Source organism: Neolamprologus multifasciatus, chromosome 10 (genome assembly GCF_963576455.1).
Source record: "Neolamprologus multifasciatus chromosome 10, fNeoMul1.2, whole genome shotgun sequence".
Classification (NCBI taxonomy): domain Eukaryota; kingdom Metazoa; phylum Chordata; class Actinopteri; order Cichliformes; family Cichlidae; genus Neolamprologus; species Neolamprologus multifasciatus.
This window is the reverse complement of record NC_140448.1, coordinates 31,145,936-31,167,169: the sequence shown is the minus strand read 5'-3', so window position 1 is coordinate 31,167,169 and position 21,234 is coordinate 31,145,936. Positions and strand designations below refer to the sequence as shown.

General features: G+C 43.4%; 1 protein-coding gene across 6 annotated transcripts in view; it reads right to left on the bottom strand.

The window, feature by feature from the left end:
* Positions 1–2,193: 2,193 nt before the first annotated feature.
* LOC146510492 (rho GTPase-activating protein 7) overlaps positions 2,194–21,234 on the bottom strand; it is a 126,687-nt gene continuing 107,646 nt past the window's right edge. For all 6 annotated transcript variants that reach the window (XM_085173710.1, XM_085173711.1, XM_085173708.1 and 3 more), the window contains 8 exons: positions 17,525–17,684; positions 15,786–15,984; positions 15,460–15,673; positions 10,942–11,056; positions 10,626–10,856; positions 10,294–10,523; positions 9,319–9,492; positions 2,194–3,376 (listed from right to left, as the gene is read on the bottom strand). In XM_085173710.1, the coding sequence (XP_085029836.1) occupies positions 3,268–3,376; positions 9,319–9,492; positions 10,294–10,523; positions 10,626–10,856; positions 10,942–11,056; positions 15,460–15,673; positions 15,786–15,984; positions 17,525–17,684 (1,432 nt within the window). In that variant the 3' untranslated portion in view covers positions 2,194–3,267. The remainder of the gene's footprint in view (positions 3,377–9,318; positions 9,493–10,293; positions 10,524–10,625; positions 10,857–10,941; positions 11,057–15,459; positions 15,674–15,785; positions 15,985–17,524; positions 17,685–21,234) is intronic.

Here is a 21,234-nt window from a genome sequence, read left to right as displayed (position 1 = left end):
TCAGTCTGTTTGTGTCGGCAGATTCAACTCCAATTTTCTTTATCATCTTCAGCATGACTTTGAAAAGTGAGGAGAAGTGGGATTGAGTAGTTTGAATTCTCTAAACCAGGGGTGTTAAACATGAGGCTCCGGGCCCAGAAAGGGCCGGCAAAGACTGCAATCAGATTTGGAAAATGTTAAGGAAAGCATAAATGTTCAACTTTGCAGGACTGTGAGTAAATAACTGTAATTTAACTTGTTAAACAGCTTTACTATTTTTTCAGCTTTTTTTGGTGAATTTTTACATTTGAAAATTAATGAATAACATGTAGATTTCAGCTGAGAGGGTTGTGCATACTGAAGCATTACATCAATGCAAAAAATGATTTTCATAATTACCAAATAATTCGTTAAGCATTGTAATTTCATATTTTATTTTCTTGTTGTGACAGATTCCCTCTTTATTCAACTGTCTCTTCTTTGTTTCCCAGTGTCGACGTCCTTCTGAAATCCTCGTTTCATAAGAAACTTTTCAAAACTTAAACTCTGTTCTTTACCTTCAAAGATAAAGTCTTACTTGTGTTTCTGGTTATATTTAAATTGCATGTATTTTGGCTGCCACTGTGGGGCATGACTGTAGTCTGTCTTTACAGAGCACGTGTCAGCTTGAGTCCATTCTGGCGACGTTATCATCCCACTGGACCTGTGTCTGCGTTTTACGGAGCCCCGCAGGGGACATGGGAGAAAAAAAATTAAGACGGACTTTTGCGAGATCTCGCAAAACAAACTCTGGATCTCGCAAAACAAACCTGGGATCTCGCAAAACTTTTGCGAGATCTCACAAAACAAACTCGGGATCTCACAAAACAAACTCGGGATCTCGCAAAACCAAACCTGGGATCTCGCAAAACTTTTGCGAGATCTCACAAAACAAACTCGGGATCTTGCAAAACTTTTGTGAGATCTCGCAAAAGTTTTAGCCGTTAGCTTTGAGCCGTTAGCTTCGAGCTAACGAGAGGTCGAAGCTGTAGACTGTATACCTACTACAGCTGGGAGGAACACCGAGGAACCTCCCGGTCGGCTTCGAGCCGACGTCCGAAGAATGCGGCTAAAACTTTTGCAAGATCTCGCAAAACTTTTGCGAGATCCCGAGTTTGTTTTGCGAGATCTCGTAAAAGTCAGTCTTAATTTTTTTTCTCCCATGTCCTCTGCGGGGCTCCGTAGAGTTTGTCTTAGGACTGTAAGTCCAGTAATCTTTTCATCTTTTAACTCCAGTTTTGGTCTCCACCACCTCTTGTATTACGGCTCAGTAATTACATAGTAACAGAAAATGAAAGGATCAATAAGTTATATATAGTAACCAAAGTATTACCCAAGTAAAAGCATAGTATTAACAATGAGTACATTTGGATTATGCGGTCCCCAACCGGGCCACGGACCGCTTTATGTCCGACAATATTTTCATGGACCGGCCTTTGAGGTGTCGTGGATGAATACAACAAAATAAGTACCAGAAAAATAAGATTCATTCATAACACATGGGAAAAGACCCAGGGAAACCAAGTTAACGATTAAAAAAAAAACAAACGATAAAAACCATACATTTCATAGCCGAGCCTCAACTCTCGCGACCCGGTACCAAACGACCCGCGGACAGGTGCACGTTATTTTGTGATTTCTTGGCCGGCTTCTTGAACCTTTGACCTGAGTTCATCCAAAGTTCAGCTCGTGATGTTTTAGCACCATATGGAAGAACAGACTTGTATGGAAATGAAACCGCCTGCAGGGACTTCTGTTTTCTCTCATTTGCGTCTCTTTCTTAAAAGCCTGTTTGGACCGGGGCGCGACGTCTTTGCCCCGATGAGTATTTTTACTTCACGTTTCCGTCTTATCGCGTTTATCAGCAGTTTAACCATGTGATCTGAGAGATGAATCAATAAGATATGCAAATTAGCCTTATGCAAATTAGACGCGATTTGCATAATAAGTTGCATGTTTATGAGGAGGAGGAAGAGGTGAGGGTTGGAAGGTTCTTTTGGGATCGCACTGCCAGACTTATTAATCTCTTGTGCTTCAGTGGCGCAGTGTGGCACCTCATCTTCACGCCGCCTGCCGTTTCCCCCGCCTTCCCGCAAAATTACAGTCGGTAATCTGTTTGGCACTCAGACGAGTCACAGAGGAGAGAGAGGGGGAGAAATAACAACAGGAAGCAGGTTTGAGGAGAAATAAACATTTTAATTAGGTGTTTGGCACGGATAGGTTTCACACACAAAGCCGGGAATTAAATAACATATCTGGATAGAACATTTGTATTCTGATGTACTTTAAAGTTAAATAATCTGATATAGAATTTATGACTTTTTCATGCAGTATTCAGGTCAAGCAGGCTTTAAAAGCAACACTCGAACATCTGTACAAGAATAAATACAAAGTTCAAAAAAAAATCCTGGAGTTCGGCCTCCGAGTTTTCACCACCGCGGCGTCGTCCCGTGTAGAGGTAGATATCGCTCGTCTGCGAACCGTCACAGGAGCGAATTCAGAAGTTGGCAAAAAGTGTGTCGGCATTAGAAAGTCCCCTTTATCACAGGCATCACCGCCCTGCAGTCACCGCCAAGCTCGAGAAAGACGATTTGCTCGTCTCTCCTCAGATTTTTCCCGATTGGTTTAGCCGGACCGTCTCTAGAACCGTCGAGCCGACTTCACAGCTTTCGATGTCCTTTTAAGGCGTTCAGGACGGCCGCACGGCGTTCCTTTTCTTTGTTCTCGGTCACAGGTTTGATGCAGCGGCCGCTCTCTGGTGGCTGAAAGTCTGCTTCCTGATGTTTTCTGTCCTCGCTTCCTGACTTTGTCCCGGCAGCTTCCCCTGCCTCCTTCTCTTCCTGCCGGTGATGCCATTATTCCAGAAGTCACACTTGCTCCTTTTTTTCCTCAAAGTCAAACCAGCCTCAGCTTTTTCACCCTCCCATCAAAACGTCCTTTGTCAAAGCTCGCCACGCTTTGCATTTTTGTGTGTCTGTGTGTGAACTTGAGTGTGAAGCGTAACAGGCACAGCAGGGAGTGCAGAGGTGCTGCTGGCGATCCGCAAGGTCACCCACAGTAAAAAGCAAACATATAGAGAAAACTCCAACGGCAGAGTTTTAAAACTTCCAGAAAGACGCAGGACGGCGCCGGTGCGGTCCGCCCCGTTTCGTCCTGCATTCTGCTTGGTTTGCAGTTCAACCAGACGTGAAGAAGAGTAGGAGGAGGAGGACGAGCGCTCCAGATGAGCCTGACTTTCTCTGCATGGGCTCATATCTTTGTTTCTTTGTACTCGGCTCTGAAGGAGTCTTTGATGGCCAGCAGACCGGAGGCCAGGCGGAGGCCGCTCACCTTGCTGTGCCACTCCTGCGACCGACCCCTGGAAGATAAAACACAGAGGTGGTGTGTCAGCGGGAAAAAGGTGGGACAGGGAAACTATTACACCATTACAGGCACACAAACGACAACACAAGTGACATCATGTCTGCTGCTGTTCGTTTTTGTAACCTCCTGCGTTTTGCGGCCACAGCAGGACCAAATCACAAGTTGTGTTGGATTTCAGGAAGACGCAGCAGCGGTTTGAAAAGATGACACTCGAAAAACACCTAAATCAGCTCTGATGAGGTTTCGCCTGAGTGGCGACACCTGTCGTTCAGGACTTACACCGGTGTGCTGGTTCAGTCTTCTGATTTTGAACTCAAGTCTCCATCAATGGCTTTAGATCAGGATCAAAAATAGCTTCAAAAATGTGGAATAAAGGCTGAAACACACCGAGCGCATTAGGAGCAAACGTGGAACTCAGAATTTTACAGCTCAAACTTGTCGTGTGACATGTGGACACACTGAGCTCGCTGCAAAAATAAATAAAAATCAGAAAAACCAAACTTGATCTAGAGGAAAAATAAAATTAATCCAATTAAATAGACCGAAAATAATTTTAACACAAAAGAAATGGGCTTCACATGTCGGGTGTGTAAAGGCCTTAACAATAAGCACTGATGCCATACTTAAAAAACGTAGTTTCAGTTTCAGTATTTCCTCACGTTTATTAAAAGCTGAGAGATGGAGGCCTGCAGGACTCAAAAAATCCTTTTTGATTTTGAAACCCCAAACGACTGGATCCTGGGATCGGTTTTTCTATCGCTTTATCCAGAGGATTACGTTTTAATATCTTTTAATATCTAACGACTTTTTTTTTAAAGCTATATTTTGCAAATGACTTATCCGGGCCCACCTGCAGTACCTGCATAGGCCACCAGGGCAGTTTTAGCCAGAGCACAGAGGAAGTGCTGCCCCCTTCCGTTTTTTTAGACTGTTAATGGACGTATTTCATTGCTGGATTTGTTAAAGCTTGGACTCAAATGAGCACCAAGACTGTTTCGAATGTTGGTCAAATGTTTTATGGTCTTGGTTTGTTTTTTTTTAGTCAGGGGTCGGTGCAGGAAGCATGGCAAAAACTCAAAAGTCTCTGTCCTGTCTGAGAGCTTTGGATGAGAAGACAAAGAAGGTATTCAGAGATTTTGACTGAGGTATGAAGTCCCTTAAATACATTTCTGCAGTTATAAGTTCTTCTATTCAAGCTCGTCATCTAAACCTGAGTAAGAACAGGTAACAGAGCATCTGAGCTTCAGCCTGAAAATCCACGTTGCTTTCCCCGCTCCCTCCCTCCTCTCGTTGGGGCTGTAACGTGTTTAATTTCCTCTGGAGGCGATAGCATCTCCTTCACAGCCCTGTACTGTAAAAAGCCTCGCTGACCTTGATGCAGTGGATGTATTGTCTTGCCTTCAAAGCTAACAAGCACTTAAAATTAATGCCACAGCAAATAAGCCCGAGACAGGCTGGCGCATCACAGATGTTTAGATGAGAGGAAATTAAAGGCGAGAGGAAGTTGGACAACGGGACGAGTGAAGGCACTCATCCCTCTGGTTTTCACTTCTTTCTTACGTGATCACTCTTCCGGAACAGGAGCGCGAGCGGGCCGATGTTTGCCTGGAAATGAAGCTGATTTCGCTTCCGTATGCGCTCTACGTCGCTCTGGATAACAGTTTCGGTTTCACAGGCGTCTCTTTATTCAGCACGTACTCATCAGAAACAGACGCGAGCGTGTGATTGTGCGCTTCTTTTCACTTCAGTCGTAATGGGCCGACTGAAAAGCCTGCTGAGATAATCACACAGTGAGAGATCAAACCCGTCTTTGCTGTTCTGCCCTCCGTCTCATGTAGCAAATCACCATTTTCACTCTTTGACTGGAGTTCATTTTCTCACACGGCGACGACATTCGGGGAAAATTAGGAAATCAAAAGTAAAACGGTAGAAAATCCTGACAAATTGCATTCTTTGACATTTTATTTGTGATGCTTGTGTCTCTATGGACAGCATTGATTGGTCTGGTCTTCATCAAAAACTGCAGTTGTATAGACATGTTTCTGGTTCCAGAGGATACATCCTGAGCTTTGTGCAGAAGCTTTGGTGTATAACAGTTTACTGGGAGCAGTGGTGCAAGTTTTCCACCTGTAGGTTCATGTTACTTATTTTGTAGAGCTGTTCATGGTCCCCAGGGGATGCACCCTATTCTCACCTATGGACTGCTATGAAACATGTGCAGAGATGTTCCCGAAAGAATGATGGTTTAATTATTTATATAGCACATTTAATTACAACAGGAGTGCTGACTAAAGTGCTGTACAACAGTGGTCCCCAACCCCCGGGCCTCGGACCGGTACCGGTCCGCGAGAGTTGAGGCTCAGGTGTGAAATGTTTGGTTTTCAGGGTTTTTATCGGTTTTCAGCGTTTTTTTGTTATCGTTTTTAACGATAACTCGGTTTTCCTGGGTCTTTTCACGTGTGTTATGAATAAATCTTTTTTTCGGTACCGGTACTAGTTTTATTTTGTTGTATTTATCCGCGACACCTTAAAGGCCGGTCCATGAAAATATTGTCAGTAGGGATGCACCGATACCGATACTGGTATCGGTATCGGGGCCGATACTGTAAAATGTGTGTGTACTCATACTCGTAAAAGTTAACCGATACCATGAACCGATACCAACTTATTTCATTAATCAGAGGGTGGCTTGTCATTTCTGTTGTAGTTTTTTAGATTGGCCACTAGGGGGACATCCCACGCTAAACAGGCACAGGGTTAGACGAGTGAGACTGGCGGCTCCAGATAAAAAAGAGAAACTGGAGGCTGCTGTAGCTAGGCTAAACAAAATGTCAGCAGTGTGGAACAGCCAACTTTAACTCAGGTTTTGGAAAAGCGATGAAAAATGTCAAGAGAAAATCCACGGGCAGTGTGTGTGTGTGTTTTTGTACTCAGTATCGGTATCGTTGCATCCCTAATTGTCGGGCATAAACCGGTCCGTGGCACAAAAAAGGTTGGAGACCGCTGCTGTACAAGAATACAACATACATAATAAAATATTGATAGCAAACACCAAATATGAATTAACAAATAACTCTCATGCTGTATTAAAAGCCAGTAAATAAAAATGCGTTTTAAGATAAGATTTAAAAAGATTGACAGTGGGAGCCTGTCTGATGTGTAGGGGTAAATTATTCCACAGCTCAGGCGCTACAACTGCAAATGCTCGATCGCCTCTGTGAACCAGCCTCGACCTTGGTACGGCTAAAAGCAAAAGATCACTTGATCTAAGAGATCTAAAGTCTGCAAGAGTTCAGACAAGTACCCGGGAGCCTGTCCATTCAGGGCTTTGTAAGTCAACAATAAAATTATTAAAATTAAGTTAATTCTGAAGCGGACAGGGAGCCAATGAAGAGAGGCGAGCACCGGGGAAATGTGTTCACATCTTTTAGTACGTGTCAGAAGACGAGCTGCAGCCTTGCCAGGCAGGTCTGACAGAATGATCATAATCACGTTGGCGTTATGGATTCTGCTGTCATAGCTACCGCGCCAATACTACACGCAGAAATGAGTCCATGACACCAACGTCAGTGTGGTCACTCCTCTGGGAACCAGGAACTAATCTACAGTCCGTCCTCAAGGATGGAGCAATATTCAAGGATAGCTATTGTAAGCAGCTGAGACATCACTTCTGTCGTCACATTTAGGACACCGGAGCAAGTGGGATGCATCCTCTTGGAACCACGAAGACCTGTTGCAGCTGTTTAATGCAATAAAATAAAAACTATTGGTGTTTTTGTAATTTTTGAATCCACTGCAGGAGGAAGGATGAGTCACCATTACATTTTTGAGATGTTCATGGTTCCCAGGGGAGTTATTGTACCTAATTTTGTCTTATTTTATTCCCAGAGCAGTGCCACAGTAGTTATCGAGACAAGAACTGTACCACGTGCACATTACGCCTATGGAAACCCACGCAACGAAGCTCCTGGTGCAGTTTCTGTGATGATGTTAATGCCAGATGAGATTTTGAGCCTTAAAACATCCAAATTCAAAGATTAAAAGCTGTGGCCCAGTTCTTTTTTTCCATCTATGAAATCTTGTGGAGCTGTTCGTGGTTCCCGGAGGATTTATTATAGTAATTACAATCATTTATAATGTCTCGTCAGGTACAGGATAGATCACCATTGCTTTGTTTGTGAAGGATCAATAAAAAACATATGAAACAGCTCGACCAGATCAAACCTGAGAGCTTACATCTGCGCAAGATTTTGGCAGAAATGTGCCTCCTACACACTGAATCAGTGTCGCTGCCTACAGCACCTTCCCGTGTAGTTCAATGTCAGGGATACGAGAGCGCCACCGCCACCTGCTTTCTGTGGCACGGAGGGTTAGTTTCATTTAATCAGCATAGACAAATGGAGCTGCAGGGCTCCGCCGAGAGTCAGCCTGATCACGTAAGCAGCAGAAAATCTGCAGCAACTTAGTTTCAAAGGGCATGAATCATGAGGAGGAGACCTGCTCCTCCTCCTCCTTTTTCTCATCTGCTCACCTACAGGGAGGAGCTGCAGATGGGTGCTGGCAGAGGTCAAAAACACCGAACGGGCTCAATTAAGAGAGATAAGATGGACTAAGCGCTCTCTCTAGATATTTCTTTTAATAGGCTTCTCACGGCCTTAAACCCTCTCGGCCTCTGTGTAGTTACTGCACAATTCAGCCTTTAAACTAAAAGACCGTTTGGCCACTTTACTGTAAACAAATTTAAATGCTTTCTACTTCCGGCTCAGTTTAAAACGTCTCCTCACCAAGGTTATTATCGTTAACGAAAACTAACGAAATAACGAAAACTAGAAGTGAAAAAACATTTTCGTTAACGGAAATAAAAACAAAAACAAAAAAAGGAAAACTAACTAAAACTATAATGAGTGTTCACAAAACTAACTAAAATTAACTGAATTTATAGCAACAATGTGTTTAGTTTTCATTGATGTGTGCGTGTCATACAAGAGTCAAGGGTGAAAATGAAGTTTAGTTTCCAGGTTTTTTTCTTGCTGTGTCTCATTATGCCAGCAGGTGGCAGCACGTTAGTCGAGTCGTCTGTGTCGCTGCTCCGTCCACGCGCAGAATCATGTCAGGAAAAGTCGGAAGAAAGCGCCAGAGTCCAATTTGGGATTACTTTGAATATGACTGTGTTTTGGATAAAGCAAGTGTCTTGTAGTGGAAACAGACAAATTATGAGGGACATTTCTAAAGGGAAAAAAATCCCACAAACCTTAAAGTGCACTTGAAAAGCTCACACAAGAAGGCTAACCTAGCTTAGCTTGAGAAGGTAAGGGAGCACACTCAACCCTCATCCCCAGAAAACAGAAGCTAACCCCAGGCAAGGCAGCGTGATGCATCCCGAGACAACAGGACGGGGATATCTACACAACTGTGTGAGTCAATTACCTTCAAAAAGTTTATCAATTCACTTGAACCAAAATTACGAACACCCGGTGCTGCGAGATTTAATAGTCTCATTGGGGCCAAGGTATACATTTTATAGTTGCCTGGTATCAATGGTTGTTCATCTGCCTTTATTTATTTATTTAAAGAACCCATAGGTGGGAATGTGAGTTGTCTGTCTCTGCGTGTTAGCCCTGCGACAGACAGGCGACCTGTCCAGGGTGCAGTATGGTAGCTGGAATAGCAACATACCCAAGGATGAGCAGAATGACTGATATGATGAAACTGGGATTTTGTTACACTTAATTATTGCAAACACAACTAAAACTATAACTGAAACTAATCAAAACTAAACTGAAACTAAGGATTTTCAAAAAAATAAAAACTAACTAAACTAGCAAACAATTGGTAAAAACTAATTAAAACTGATATAAAATTGAAAATCTGAAGTCAAAACTAAATAAAAATAAAAACTAATGAAAATTGCAAAACTATTAAAACCCTGCTCCTCACCTTGTGTCTGTGCGGCAGAGGTGTGTCAGTCGGGTCTTCCTGATTCCTGTGGGCTCCAGCAGGTAGAGGCAAATGTGGGTGTGGACCCTGATCCCCTCCGCCAGCACCTCGGGGAGTTCGGTAGACACAGAGGAGAGGTACGTCAGGCCGGAGGACGAGTCTGCCTGCCAGATCCTGAGGAGGGAGCGATTCATGTTACAAAGTTCAAAACTGCTCCCACAACATTATTTTTACTGTGTGGGATAATCTCTGATGCTTGTCTTGCCGTTGACATCTAAACGAAGCAGCCTCTCAAGCAAAAGGACTCCAACCTCCACCCAAACTACCAACAATCACCCTTCTTTGTGCTAAATATCATTTTTATTTCATTTCTGTTGAATATGTGTTGAAAGTCCTGTAAATAAATGCAAATGTGCTTCAGTGTAGGCCATCAGCTGGGGAAGTTATTAAGCGTTACACCAAAGGTGGTTCAAACAGACCCCGACCAGCTGCTTCCAGTGTTTTCCCTCCTTCAAACAAATGAAACTGTTTATTTTTTAAAGATTGACGTTTTCATTGGAAGCCCGCGGGTCCTCACAGCCACACTAATGTTCTGGTTGGGTGTCCGTGAGGGATTTGGTGAAAGTAAAAGACCTCGTTTGGATGCATTATGCAGAAGTGGTGATTTTTAGTTCTTAGTCAGGGTGACTCGGAGTTCATGCTCACAGCGCTCGCAGCGGCAGGCGAGTCTGAAGGTGCACCGGCGGCGCCGAGCGACTGTAAACACAGATACTGTCACGTCTCATCTGACTTCAGGCTCGGATTAAAATTTCATCAACCCCCCCCATTCAAACCTCACGCACACAAAAGATATGCTTTGTTTCAGTGTAACTCAAAGTGACACTTTGAGGGTACTTTCAGCTTCAACTCCCCCGTCCTCCCCGCTCCGTACGGCTCAGCAGGTCGAGCGCTCGCGGGCTCGCTGTGGCTCATTACCTGATTAACAGGTGCTCCTGTAGGGGCTGCGAGCCCAGGCCGTGGCCTCGGCCCTGAAGGAGGTAGCGGTAGACGTCTGCGTCCTTGGACAAGGTCTGGATGACGGCGGCCTGATGAAGGCCTTCCTCCCACAGCTGCTGCTCCCTCAGCAGCCGGTGGAGCAGCTCCCTCTGTGCGGCGTCCACCTCCACAGAGCCTCGCCACATCCACAGCGGGCAGCCATCGTCCATCTGAAGACGAGCAGAGATGATAAATTAGAGGCAGGCCTTAAGGTTAATTTCAAGCCTTCATAGTGGGACACAGAAACCGCGTGGTGATGTCACTTCCTCCACCTTCTTGTAGGCCAGCTCCACGTGATCTGGAGCCGGGTGGCTCTCCCAGCCTCGGCTCTTCTCCCTCGCCTCCTTCAGCAGTTGCTGGGTGCTCAGCTGCAGTTTGCGCCTTCTCTCCTCCAAGTCCTCCTCACCGCCGCTTTGACTCGAGGTAACCACGCCTCCTCTGGACTCCTCAGTGAAGACGTCATCGCTGGCGGTTAGACTCTGGCCGGGCCAAAACTCTGGAAGCTGCAGAAAGATGATTTAGATCTTTTAATCTCTCAAAAATGTGTTTTCATGCTTATAAACGTCCTTTGCGTCGGGTTGGTGGTACCTGGAACAGTCTCTGGACCTCGGTGACCATGTTAGCCAGGCCCTGGGTGGCGGCCAGGTTCTCGCTCAGGTCTCGCTGATCCGGGCGGCCGAGGCTGTACTTCCTGTGACCGGACCTACAGCAACGACACCACAGGAGCAAGTTCAACATCATGTTATCATCTCCTATTAGAGGAGAACAAAGTTGGTTTTCCTTCCCAACTTTCTCCCAACTGTTTTGGGAGAAATTTTTGACCAGGACATGTCCTTCAACACACATATTAAACAAATATGTAAGACTGCGTTCTTCCATTTGCGCAACATCTCTAAAATTAGAAATATCCTGTCTCAGAGTGACGCTGAAAAACTAGTTCATGCATTTATTACTTCCAGGCTGGACGACTGCAATTCATTATTATCAGGATGTCCAAAAAACTCCCTGAAAAGCCTTCAGTTAATCCAAAATGCTGCAGCAAGAGTCCTGACAGGGACTAGAAAGAGAGAGCATATTTCTCCTGTTTTGGCTTCCTGTTAAATCCAGAATTCAAAATCCTGCTCCTCACATACAAGGTCTTAAATAATCAGGCCCCATCTTATCTTAATGACCTTGTAGTATCATATCACCCTATTAGAGCACTTCGCTCTCGCTCTGCAGGCCTACTTGTTGTTCCTAGAGTATTTAAAAGTAGAATGGGAGGCAGAGCCTTCAGTTTTCAGGCCCCTCTTCTGTGGAACCAGCTTCCAGTTTGGATTCAGGAGACAGACACTATCTCTACTTTTAAGATTAGGCTTCAAACTTTCCTTTTTGCTAAAGCATATAGTTAGGGCTGGACCAGGTGACCCTGAATCCTCCCTTAGTTATGCTGCAATAGACGTAGGCTGCCGGGGGATTCCCATGATGCATTGAGTTTTTCCTTTCCAGTCACCTTTCTCACTCACTATGTGTTAACAGACCTCTCTGCATTGAATCATATCTGTTATTAATCTCTGTCTCTCTTCCACAGCATGTCTTTATCCTGTCTTCCTTCTCTCACCCCAACCAATCACAGCAGATGGCCCCGCCCCTCCCTGAGCCTGGTTCTGCTGGAGGTTTCTTCCTGTTAAAAGGGAGTTTTTCCTTCCCACTGTCGCCAAAGTGCTGCTCATAGGGGGTCATATGATTGTTGGGTTTTTCTCTGTATCTATGAAGCGCCTTGAGGCGACTTTTGTTGTGATTTGGCGCTATATAAATAAAATTGAATTGAATTGAATTCCATGATGGTTCCCTCACTCTGATCCTCCACCCAGCATCACGCCGTCAAAGCTTCTTGTTTTAAACTTCATGCCACTGTCAGATTACAGTCGTCAGGTTTAAAAAACAGTTTTATTCATTCGGGTTTCTTTTATGTATGAATGTGGTCAAACTGGCAGGAAGATTTGTAGATTTCAGTCAAGTTTTGTTTGGGGGCAAAAACATTATGAATGTTATTATCAAATTAATTGAATGGCTTTCTTTAAGAAGCCACAGGAACCCTGCAACTCTATGCTTTTTGTTTTTTGGGGACGTGTCAGCGTCACAGCGCTTCAGGCTTTGTGCATATATCAGGAACGACCACCTTCAGAAGGTCATGTTTTCTGGAAAACCCTTGCACTGAACCGACTGAGGCTGACTGGATGTATTCACAGAAAGTTCAAGTTGTTTTAGTTTGTGGCGGATAAGAGATGAGCTTCTTTTTTTATTTTAACTGAGAAATTACACGGTACTTCCAGCAAGCCCAGCTGGTCAGATGCATTAAAGAGAGTATAACTCTGTGGGAGTGGTGAGTTCTGTCAGAGCAGAAACACCAGATGAGATTTCATAGATCTGTGGGAGCGGCAGTCTCCCCCCACCCCGAGTTATTGTTCCCAGCACAAAGTGTGACATGATTTCTGACGGGCCGGGACTTTAGCTCGAGGGAGAACGGGAGGCACAAAGTGCTGATTGTGTCACTTCCATCATCCGTCCCGTCAGCCTGAAGGGAGGAAAAGAGGCAAAGTGGAAAGAGGAAGAGGTGGAGATGAAAAGGAAAGGCAGGGAGGGAGGAAGAAGGTAGAGAGAGGAAAAGCTGAAAGAAGGGTGATTACACGAATGAGAGGCGAAAGAGGAGGCAGAGGAGGAGATATATGAGGAGAGGATGAGCGGCGAGAGAAAGGAAGGCTGACAGACGGAAAACAAAGGACGCTTATTTGTGTAGCGCCTTTCAACAAGACGGCAATTCAAAGTGGCTTATGTGAAAAAGGCTGAGAGAAAGGAGAGATAAAACTTACACAGCAAGACGGGACTGACAGTCGTTGTAGGTGTCAGCTGTTCCCAGAGTTTCCTCCATTTTCATGGAAGAAACCGTGAACGTGCAAATGTTTCAGTCATGTTTACATCAGTATCGCCTCTCAGTTTATTAAAAAACACAACAACAAAGAAACAGACGTTTTTAGTCTCAGCGTGAGGCTCGTCTCATGTTTCATCACCGACGCCGGTCCAAAGATGAAGGTACAAACCAACAGCTCGTCCAGCCTAATCCTGGTTTAACAAAACTAACAGGAGCTAACGTGGTTAAAGAGAGGCTTGATCAGGATGCAGTGACTTAGGCTACGTTCACACTGCAGGCGAAAGCGCATCAAATCCGATTTTTTTGACCCTGTGCGACCCATATCCGATCATGGTGTGACAGTGTGAACGGCACAAATCCGATATTTTCAAATCCGATCTGGGTCACTTTCGTATGTGGTGCTGAATCCGATACATATCTGATGTTTCAGAAAGCGACTGCTGTTTGATGGTCATGTCGCATTAAATCCGTCTTTTACGTCACTGACACAAGACAGACGCCAATTATCAGCTACAGAGAAGACATCGTGAACGCTTCCTGGCCATCTGGTGAAACTGTTGGGAAGACAACGTTGGAGAAACGTGAACATTTTATTTGTACTGTATAATCTGCAGATTCTGACAGAAATCTGCAGCTATCCTTTGAAGCAGCGCTCCTCTAAAACAGCAATAAGGATCATTATTAGGTTATTTACATTATTATGTAAATAACAAAATAACTTAAAGCAAAAATTGGGAAACGTGAAGTCTGAAGTCTTTATATTAAGGGCCATCAGTCAAACATACTGTTTGTTCTGGGTCTAAACAGAGCGCGTTGTGTGTGACGTCTTCTTTTGCGCATGCGGCCGCTTTGAGCGTTCACACTAGAGCGCGTTTGCTGTCGCATTTTATTTGTAGTGTGAACGAGAAGACAAAACAATCGGATTTGATCAAAAAATCGGAATTGAGCATCAAGACCTGCAGTGTGAACGTAGCCTTAGTCACTATATTTAGTTTTCAGACCCCCTTAGTGACTTGTTTTCCTAAAAAGCGACTTTCAGAGCCTTAACTACAGCCAACAAATCACTGCTGAACGTTTGAATTAAAAAAAAATGACAAAAATTTTTCTCTCTAATACCGGACACGAGAATTCAAAAGCGGCACAAGCCACGTCATGAGCCTTCTATACAATTATGTTGGATCTTTCCTTAAAAAATGAACTCTAATACTACAGAATATCATCTAGTTTTTCTGTTTTCTAAACCACATTCTCAATATGAAACAGATGAGCGGCAGAAAATCTACTTATTCATCCGACTGCGTGAAGCTGAGGTCAGATGGAAATCTGTGGAGCTTATGTAATAAGTTCTCCGTGCACACTCTGCCGACGGGTTCTCGCTAACAGAGAACACATATGAAAAAGATGGATCAGATCCAGAAGTCATGAGATCTGTGAGAGCAGAGAGCTTCGGAAAACTGCCACCCAGCAGGAAAAATGAGCAACCTGTCCACTGTCAGATAAACAGGCACACATAAGGCAAACTGTTGGTTATTAGGGGTTTAAATGGTACCTACAGAGACTGCAAAGCTACCAAAATGATTCAATTATTTAAAAAACTGTAAGATTTTTGAGAGACTTTGATCTTTCACATGAAAAAGTCGAGGCTACTTTAGTTTTATCTAATTCGACCACAACAGCATTGACGTCGTCACCTCACGGACTTCTACGCAGGAGGAAACGATGCTCGGTTTTATGTTTAAGGACACACAGGATGAGACGTGTCAGAAAATCTTCTCCAGGCAAGATATCAAATAAACGATTTGCAGTAAATGGGCTAAAAGCTGCAAAACAAGCTGCTTAGCAGAGGAACAGCTCTCAGAGAAATCTCCCAGTTCTTCTGATCTTCATCTGCTTTCATTTTGGGCCAAAACCAAAGCAACACACACACAGACACACACAGACACACACAGGCAGAGTGGACTCCACACCTCCAGCTCTTTATGTAACTGCTGTTAAAACTTACATAACTCTGACAATGTGGGTCAGACGCCTCACGCCCTCCGTCTCTTCCCATATTGAGATTGTGTGACTCCTCACAGTTAGAGAAACGTCTGATGTTGATTTTTAAAAGACGCTTAGAAGACGCGATGAGGTAACCGATGCCTGCTGATGCCCCAGAAACACACTTTAAGACCGTTTTCTTGGCTTCGGCTCACCTAGCTGCGTTAGCGTCCCTCTTCAGGGTGTTGAGGTGGAACAGAGACGGCGCCAGGCAGACGGCGAGGTTTGTGGGAGTCATCTGGTTCTCGTCCACGCAAGCCACAACATCACTGAGGAAGTAGAGCAGCGTCCGCAACGCCTCCCTGTTCTCATCCGGAAGCAGCAAAATGGCCGCCTGAGCCGCGACCAGCTGCTGATCCTTTGGAAAATCTGCATGAAGAAGGGGACGAGATGCTTTTATGGCAAGATTAAAGATGCATGTCAGGAAAGCAAACCATTGATCCCTCATGACAATCAATCAGAACTGATGTTATCTGCTCACATTGGTAAATGTGTAGGAAGGACTCGCAGAGTTTGCTGGTGAAAATGGGCTCGGGCAGGTCTCTGAAGAACTGCTTCACCATGTCGGCCACGTCGAAGGCGGACTGGCCCTCGAATGAAACTCCGTCTGGATCAGACTCCACCAGCTCACGGAGGTACTGGATGCGAGACTTCAAGCCCGACTTCCGGAAGAGGCCGACCTGAGGGGAAGTAAAAGACGTTAAACGTTCTTATTGTCATATTTTACACTATTGTACATGATTGCAGCAGACGCTTTTTCTTAACGCTTTCAATTCCTCTCAACTTCTCTCAAGAAATATTCAACTGGAGTTAAAAGTAGTAAACAACAACAACATTCCTACTACAAAAGTTAACGTACTGGAAACAAACAGTTAAAGTACTAAAAACTTTTATTTCATCAAACTAAATTTGATGAAATGTCTGTGAAGGTTCTCAGTCATCCAGGTCATCGTAGTCAAAGGAGCTTGCAAAGAAAAGCGTCTGGACTTCTTTAAGTTACTTGAAGACGTTTCACCTTCATCCGAGAAGCTTCTTCAGTTCTAAGGTCAAATGGTGGAGAGTCCCAGATTTAAACCTAGTGGGAGTGTCCCCCCACAGAGGGACAAAAGGACCCCTGATGATCCTCTAATCGCCTGAGCCAAGGTGTGAAACTGGGTGTGGGTCCCAATCAGCCAGAGTTTCGGGTGAGTTCATTGTGAAACCTGGCCCCACCTTATCATGCGAATTCCTGAGGTCAGATGGCCCAGGATGTGAGTGGGCGTTAAGGCGTCTGGGGAGGAAACTCAAAACTGGATTATAGATGGCAGAGAGTTGGTGTCGTAAACCACCGCCTCTGTTCAAAGATGGTCGCTCACAGTGGACATAGATGGAAGCCATCTATGAAACTCACCCGAAACTCTGGCTGATTGGGACCCACACCCAGTTTCACACCTTGGCTCAGGCGATTAGAGGATCATCAGGGGGTCCTTTTGTCCCTCTGTGGGGGGAAACTCCCACTAGGTTTAAATCTGGGACTCTCCACCATTTGACCTTAGAACTGAAGAAGCTTCTCGGATGAAGGTGAAACGTCTTCAAGCAACTTAAAGAAGTCCAGACGCTTTTCTTTGCAAGCTCCTTTGACTACGATGACCTGGATGACTGAGAACCTTCACAGACATTTCATCAAATTTAGTTTGATGAAATAAAAGTTTTTAGTACTTTAATTGTTTGTTTCCAGTACGTTAACTTTTGCAGTAGGAATGTTGTTGTTGTTTACTACTTTTAACTCCAGTTGAATATTTCTTGAGAGAAGTTGAGAGGAATTGAAAGCGTTAAGAAAAAGCGTCTGCTGCAATCATGTACAATAGTGTAAAATATGAGTCCAGATGCTTTTCTTTGCAAGCTCCTTTGACTAAATTTGATGAAATTGAATCAAATCACGATGCTTTGTGATTCTTAACGTTTATTTTATGGAAACTAGTCAGCCTTCATCACAGTCTACACCCAGTTATGTGCCATTACAAGGCCACTTTAAGGGTTATATTTAGATTTTTAAAAGCCAGTTTCACTAAAACTGTTTCCCAGTATCACCAAAAGCACATGTGGCCGTGAAACTTAATAAAAATATTGTCTCAACTTCAATAAAACACAAATGGCCACTGAAAAACACGGCACTCTGCATTTTTGGCACAGCTTGTTAAACACAGCTTCTTCAAACCCTGCAGGTTTGTGTTGGTTTACCTGGTCCAAACAATTGGTCCTCAGGTAGACCAGAGCTCGGAGGATGCAGGGGGGGATGGGTTCTCCTGTCTGCTGGGCACTGAGGAGTAGAGGAACCCCAAACACTTGTCGGCCTTTCACCTCCATCGGCCTGGTCTTCCTCGGGGGTTTGGGAACAGTCCTGCAGGCGAGAGAGAGAGGCCTCTGTTAGACCGTGAAATATATATAAAAATCACATTCAAGTTATGGAAAATGGAAATATACTCTGAAATCATTTTGCAGGCATTTCAAGAATGCATAATCTCAACCAGTCGAGTGTTTGGGGGGAAAAAGGCAGTTTGGAAGTGTTTCCTTTTGAAGGGCGAGCCAAATAAACAGTTTTTGATTACATAAGTCTCTGGTGGTTGCTAAACTGTGTGTGCCATTCAACGCAGCGCTGCAGGAAAAACATTCAGAAACCGTGGACGTTGATCAAAGAGATCTGAACTTTTGAAAGGACTGTTAAAGTTTCCTTGTGTTCCTGAACTGGTACCAGCATCCTTTTAATGACTGAATGATTGCCTTTTAGCTGGGAATTGTAGTGCTGAGTGCACTCAGAATAAAACTGCAGTCTTTTAATAGAAATTAATCCTCTTGTCTTTTACTTGGCTCATTATCTCTAAAAGTTATAAAACCGTGTCTCGTCTCTGAAGTTTCTAAAAGGACAAATGTCTTAGAGTTTTTCGACTCCCTTTCCCGTTCCTTCATTTTTCCTTGCAGCTTCTCTCGGAAACAAACCGGCTATTTTGAGCACAGTGCCTCCGAGTATCAGGCGCCTCAATCAGCAGTTAATTGCCGTATTTTTAATCATCAAGAGCTCGCTTTGGCATCAGTGATTAAATCAATGAAATGAGAAGACTTGATCAAACTGTTGAAGCCTGGAGGTGTTTTTCTTCTATTGCTGGAGCATTTCTCCCAACTGTGCTGAAGTGACGGAGCACACAGAGCCACACTTATTAACTCTTTGTTATTAAGGCTGAAGGTAAGACTGACACCTCTTTCATGTGTTCATACGAGCGCCCATCTCCTGTAGACGGCTCCAAAAGTAGGTAAATCCCCAAAGAGTCCCGTATTTAAATATCCAAACTTACAGCAGAAACCTGTTTACTCCCTGCTACCAAAACCTGTTTGGGTCTTTATGGATGGGGTGAAACATATCCCAACACAGTCCCAACAACAGCATCGTCTTTATTTGGTTCGGCTAAAAGAGGAACATTATTTTCACATAATGTGAGTAAGAATAAGCCATTTAGACTTCAGAGTTTGGGCCATTTTAAAACTGTTTTCTTCTGTAATGTCGTAGAGGTCATCTGTGCAATGCTTTCCTCCTTCCCTTCCATGCCGTTTATTAGACTTTTAACCCAGCGGAGCAGTTTGAAATGCCAAATTGGAGCGTAGGAAGCTTTCTTCCCCAACCTGCTTCCACAAAGGAATTTTTCCCTGTTATTCTCTTCAAACACACGTTTGATCCTGAAAATTAAAGAGGAATATCTACCAGGAGTAATTTCAGGAGGGTTTTCTGTTCCCACATCCAGCCTTATCTCATTGAGCATAACACCCACGACCAAAAACAAATTGGTTTTCTACCAAAGCATAAAACAAGCAGGTCACATGCTCACGGAGAGCACATAATAACAATAACAACAACAATAATAATAATAATAATAATAATGGAAACCCAAGTGCTCAGCAACGTAAACAAGCAGAATGTTTGAATGTTTTATTCAAATGAAAAATTAATTAGTCTCAGTTCTGAACGAGGGTTCACTCCAAAAACAGTGTAGGAGGCGAAACGCTGATCTCATTACAGCCATGTGTGTCAGTAATAAGTGAAGCCCTACATTTAAAGCTTGACTTTAACACTCCTAATAAACAGACAGGTATCCGTTTGTGTTTACCCTGTCCTCAGAACTTGCATGTTAAGCTCCGATAGCAACATTAAAAACACGACATACACTCCGACCACCTCAGGAAGATTCAAACTGATTACACAAAAAAACTGAGCTAAGTTCTTCTACAATAAAATGACTAGTTTGATATAATTGGATGAACTTTATTCACTTTCTACTGAAAACTGAAATATGATCAATACATTTAGGTCTTTATGATAAATATGTAGCTGCAACCTGGGCCCAAATTCTGCTGCAGGTCCCGAAGTCATACGATCACAGAGAGTTAAAAACGGTCTAAATCCTTTCATCTTTAATAAAATGATCAGCGTTGCTGCTTTACCAGGTGTAACAATTAAATTTAACAGCCAGGCATCCATGCAAGCCGAATTTATGAAATTTAATAGAGTTAAAAGTTAGCCGGAAGTTAGCTTGCTAGTTTCCATCTGAATAAAATATAGCATCTTCTGATGGAGAGATTTCCGAAACAAATTCAGACGTACAGCTCTGCTGTCACTTCCAACATAAATAAAGACAGAAAACTAAACAGCAGTGACGTTTGTAGGGTTACTGACGTTGGGCTAGCTGGTGTATAATGATGAGCTACATGATTGCTAGCTACACAGCTATGTTAGCACAAGCTAACTTTTTTCCACTCGATAAAAGTTAACGTGAGGGTTCCCGAAGGTTAGGGACAAATGTAATCACATGGCAGGATGCTGTAAACAGACTAAACTTTAGTCGGGAGAACAACTGAGATAATCCATCCACAATACGAGGTTAGTCATTAATATACTGCTGCATCGGCTGGGCTGTAGTTACATCGTAAGGTTTTAAAAACTGAGCTTTAAAATGATTAGCAGTAATAAAACCGAGAGAGGCCGACAGTGATCACTGACTGTTTTTAGGGGCTTGTTGAGATTAAACAGAACAAGCTACAAAGCATTAAAACATGTTAAAAACACAACAGCCTTAATAAACAAAGAGTAGAGTGAGCCCCGAAGCAGGATTCATCACGTCATCACTTAAAGACTGGATAGGTAGCTCAGCTTAGCATTAACACTGAAAACAGCTCCTGTAGTCGCCACTTGAGGTTACCTCCAAAAGCGAGTCAATCCCCTGTGACTTAACAACTTCACAATAAAAACAAATACGTTAGCACTAAATAGCAGGTGTTTCACGTGTACGGTACATAAGCGCAACTTAGCCTCTTTTACCCAGAAGTGCATTATTACGTTCACTTCGTGGGGTTTTTAAAATAATGTTATGGCCAAAAAAACCTCCCAATTTATCAAATGTGATACAAAAACTATATAATAAATATATCATTAAAATATATCATAAACAACATGATATAGCAAAACATTTTTGTGGATTTTGTTATAAGGGTTATTACACATGTCAGAATTTCTGGCTATTTTTTGATGGGTTGGGTCTTACATGGTTAAAATGTTTGTATTTTATTTATCCATTTAATTTAGTCTTTTTCAGTTTCCTTTTTATTGTTTTATTACTACAATCACATTTTGCTCTATCTTACAAGCTATCATTGGAGCACAAAGAGCTACACGTACCTTCATGAAAGATGCTACACAAGTAAATTAAGGCTACGTCCACACGTACCCGGGTATTTTTGAAAATGCAGATTTTTCTATGTGTTTGCACCTTTCGTCCACACGTAAACGGCATACTGCTGATTTGTCTCATTTTAAACAGAATCTTTCTTAAACAGGGTCATATACCTGTACCTACTGTTAAATTAACCCAATAAAATTCTAAGCTAAATTTTGAATTAGTAATTTA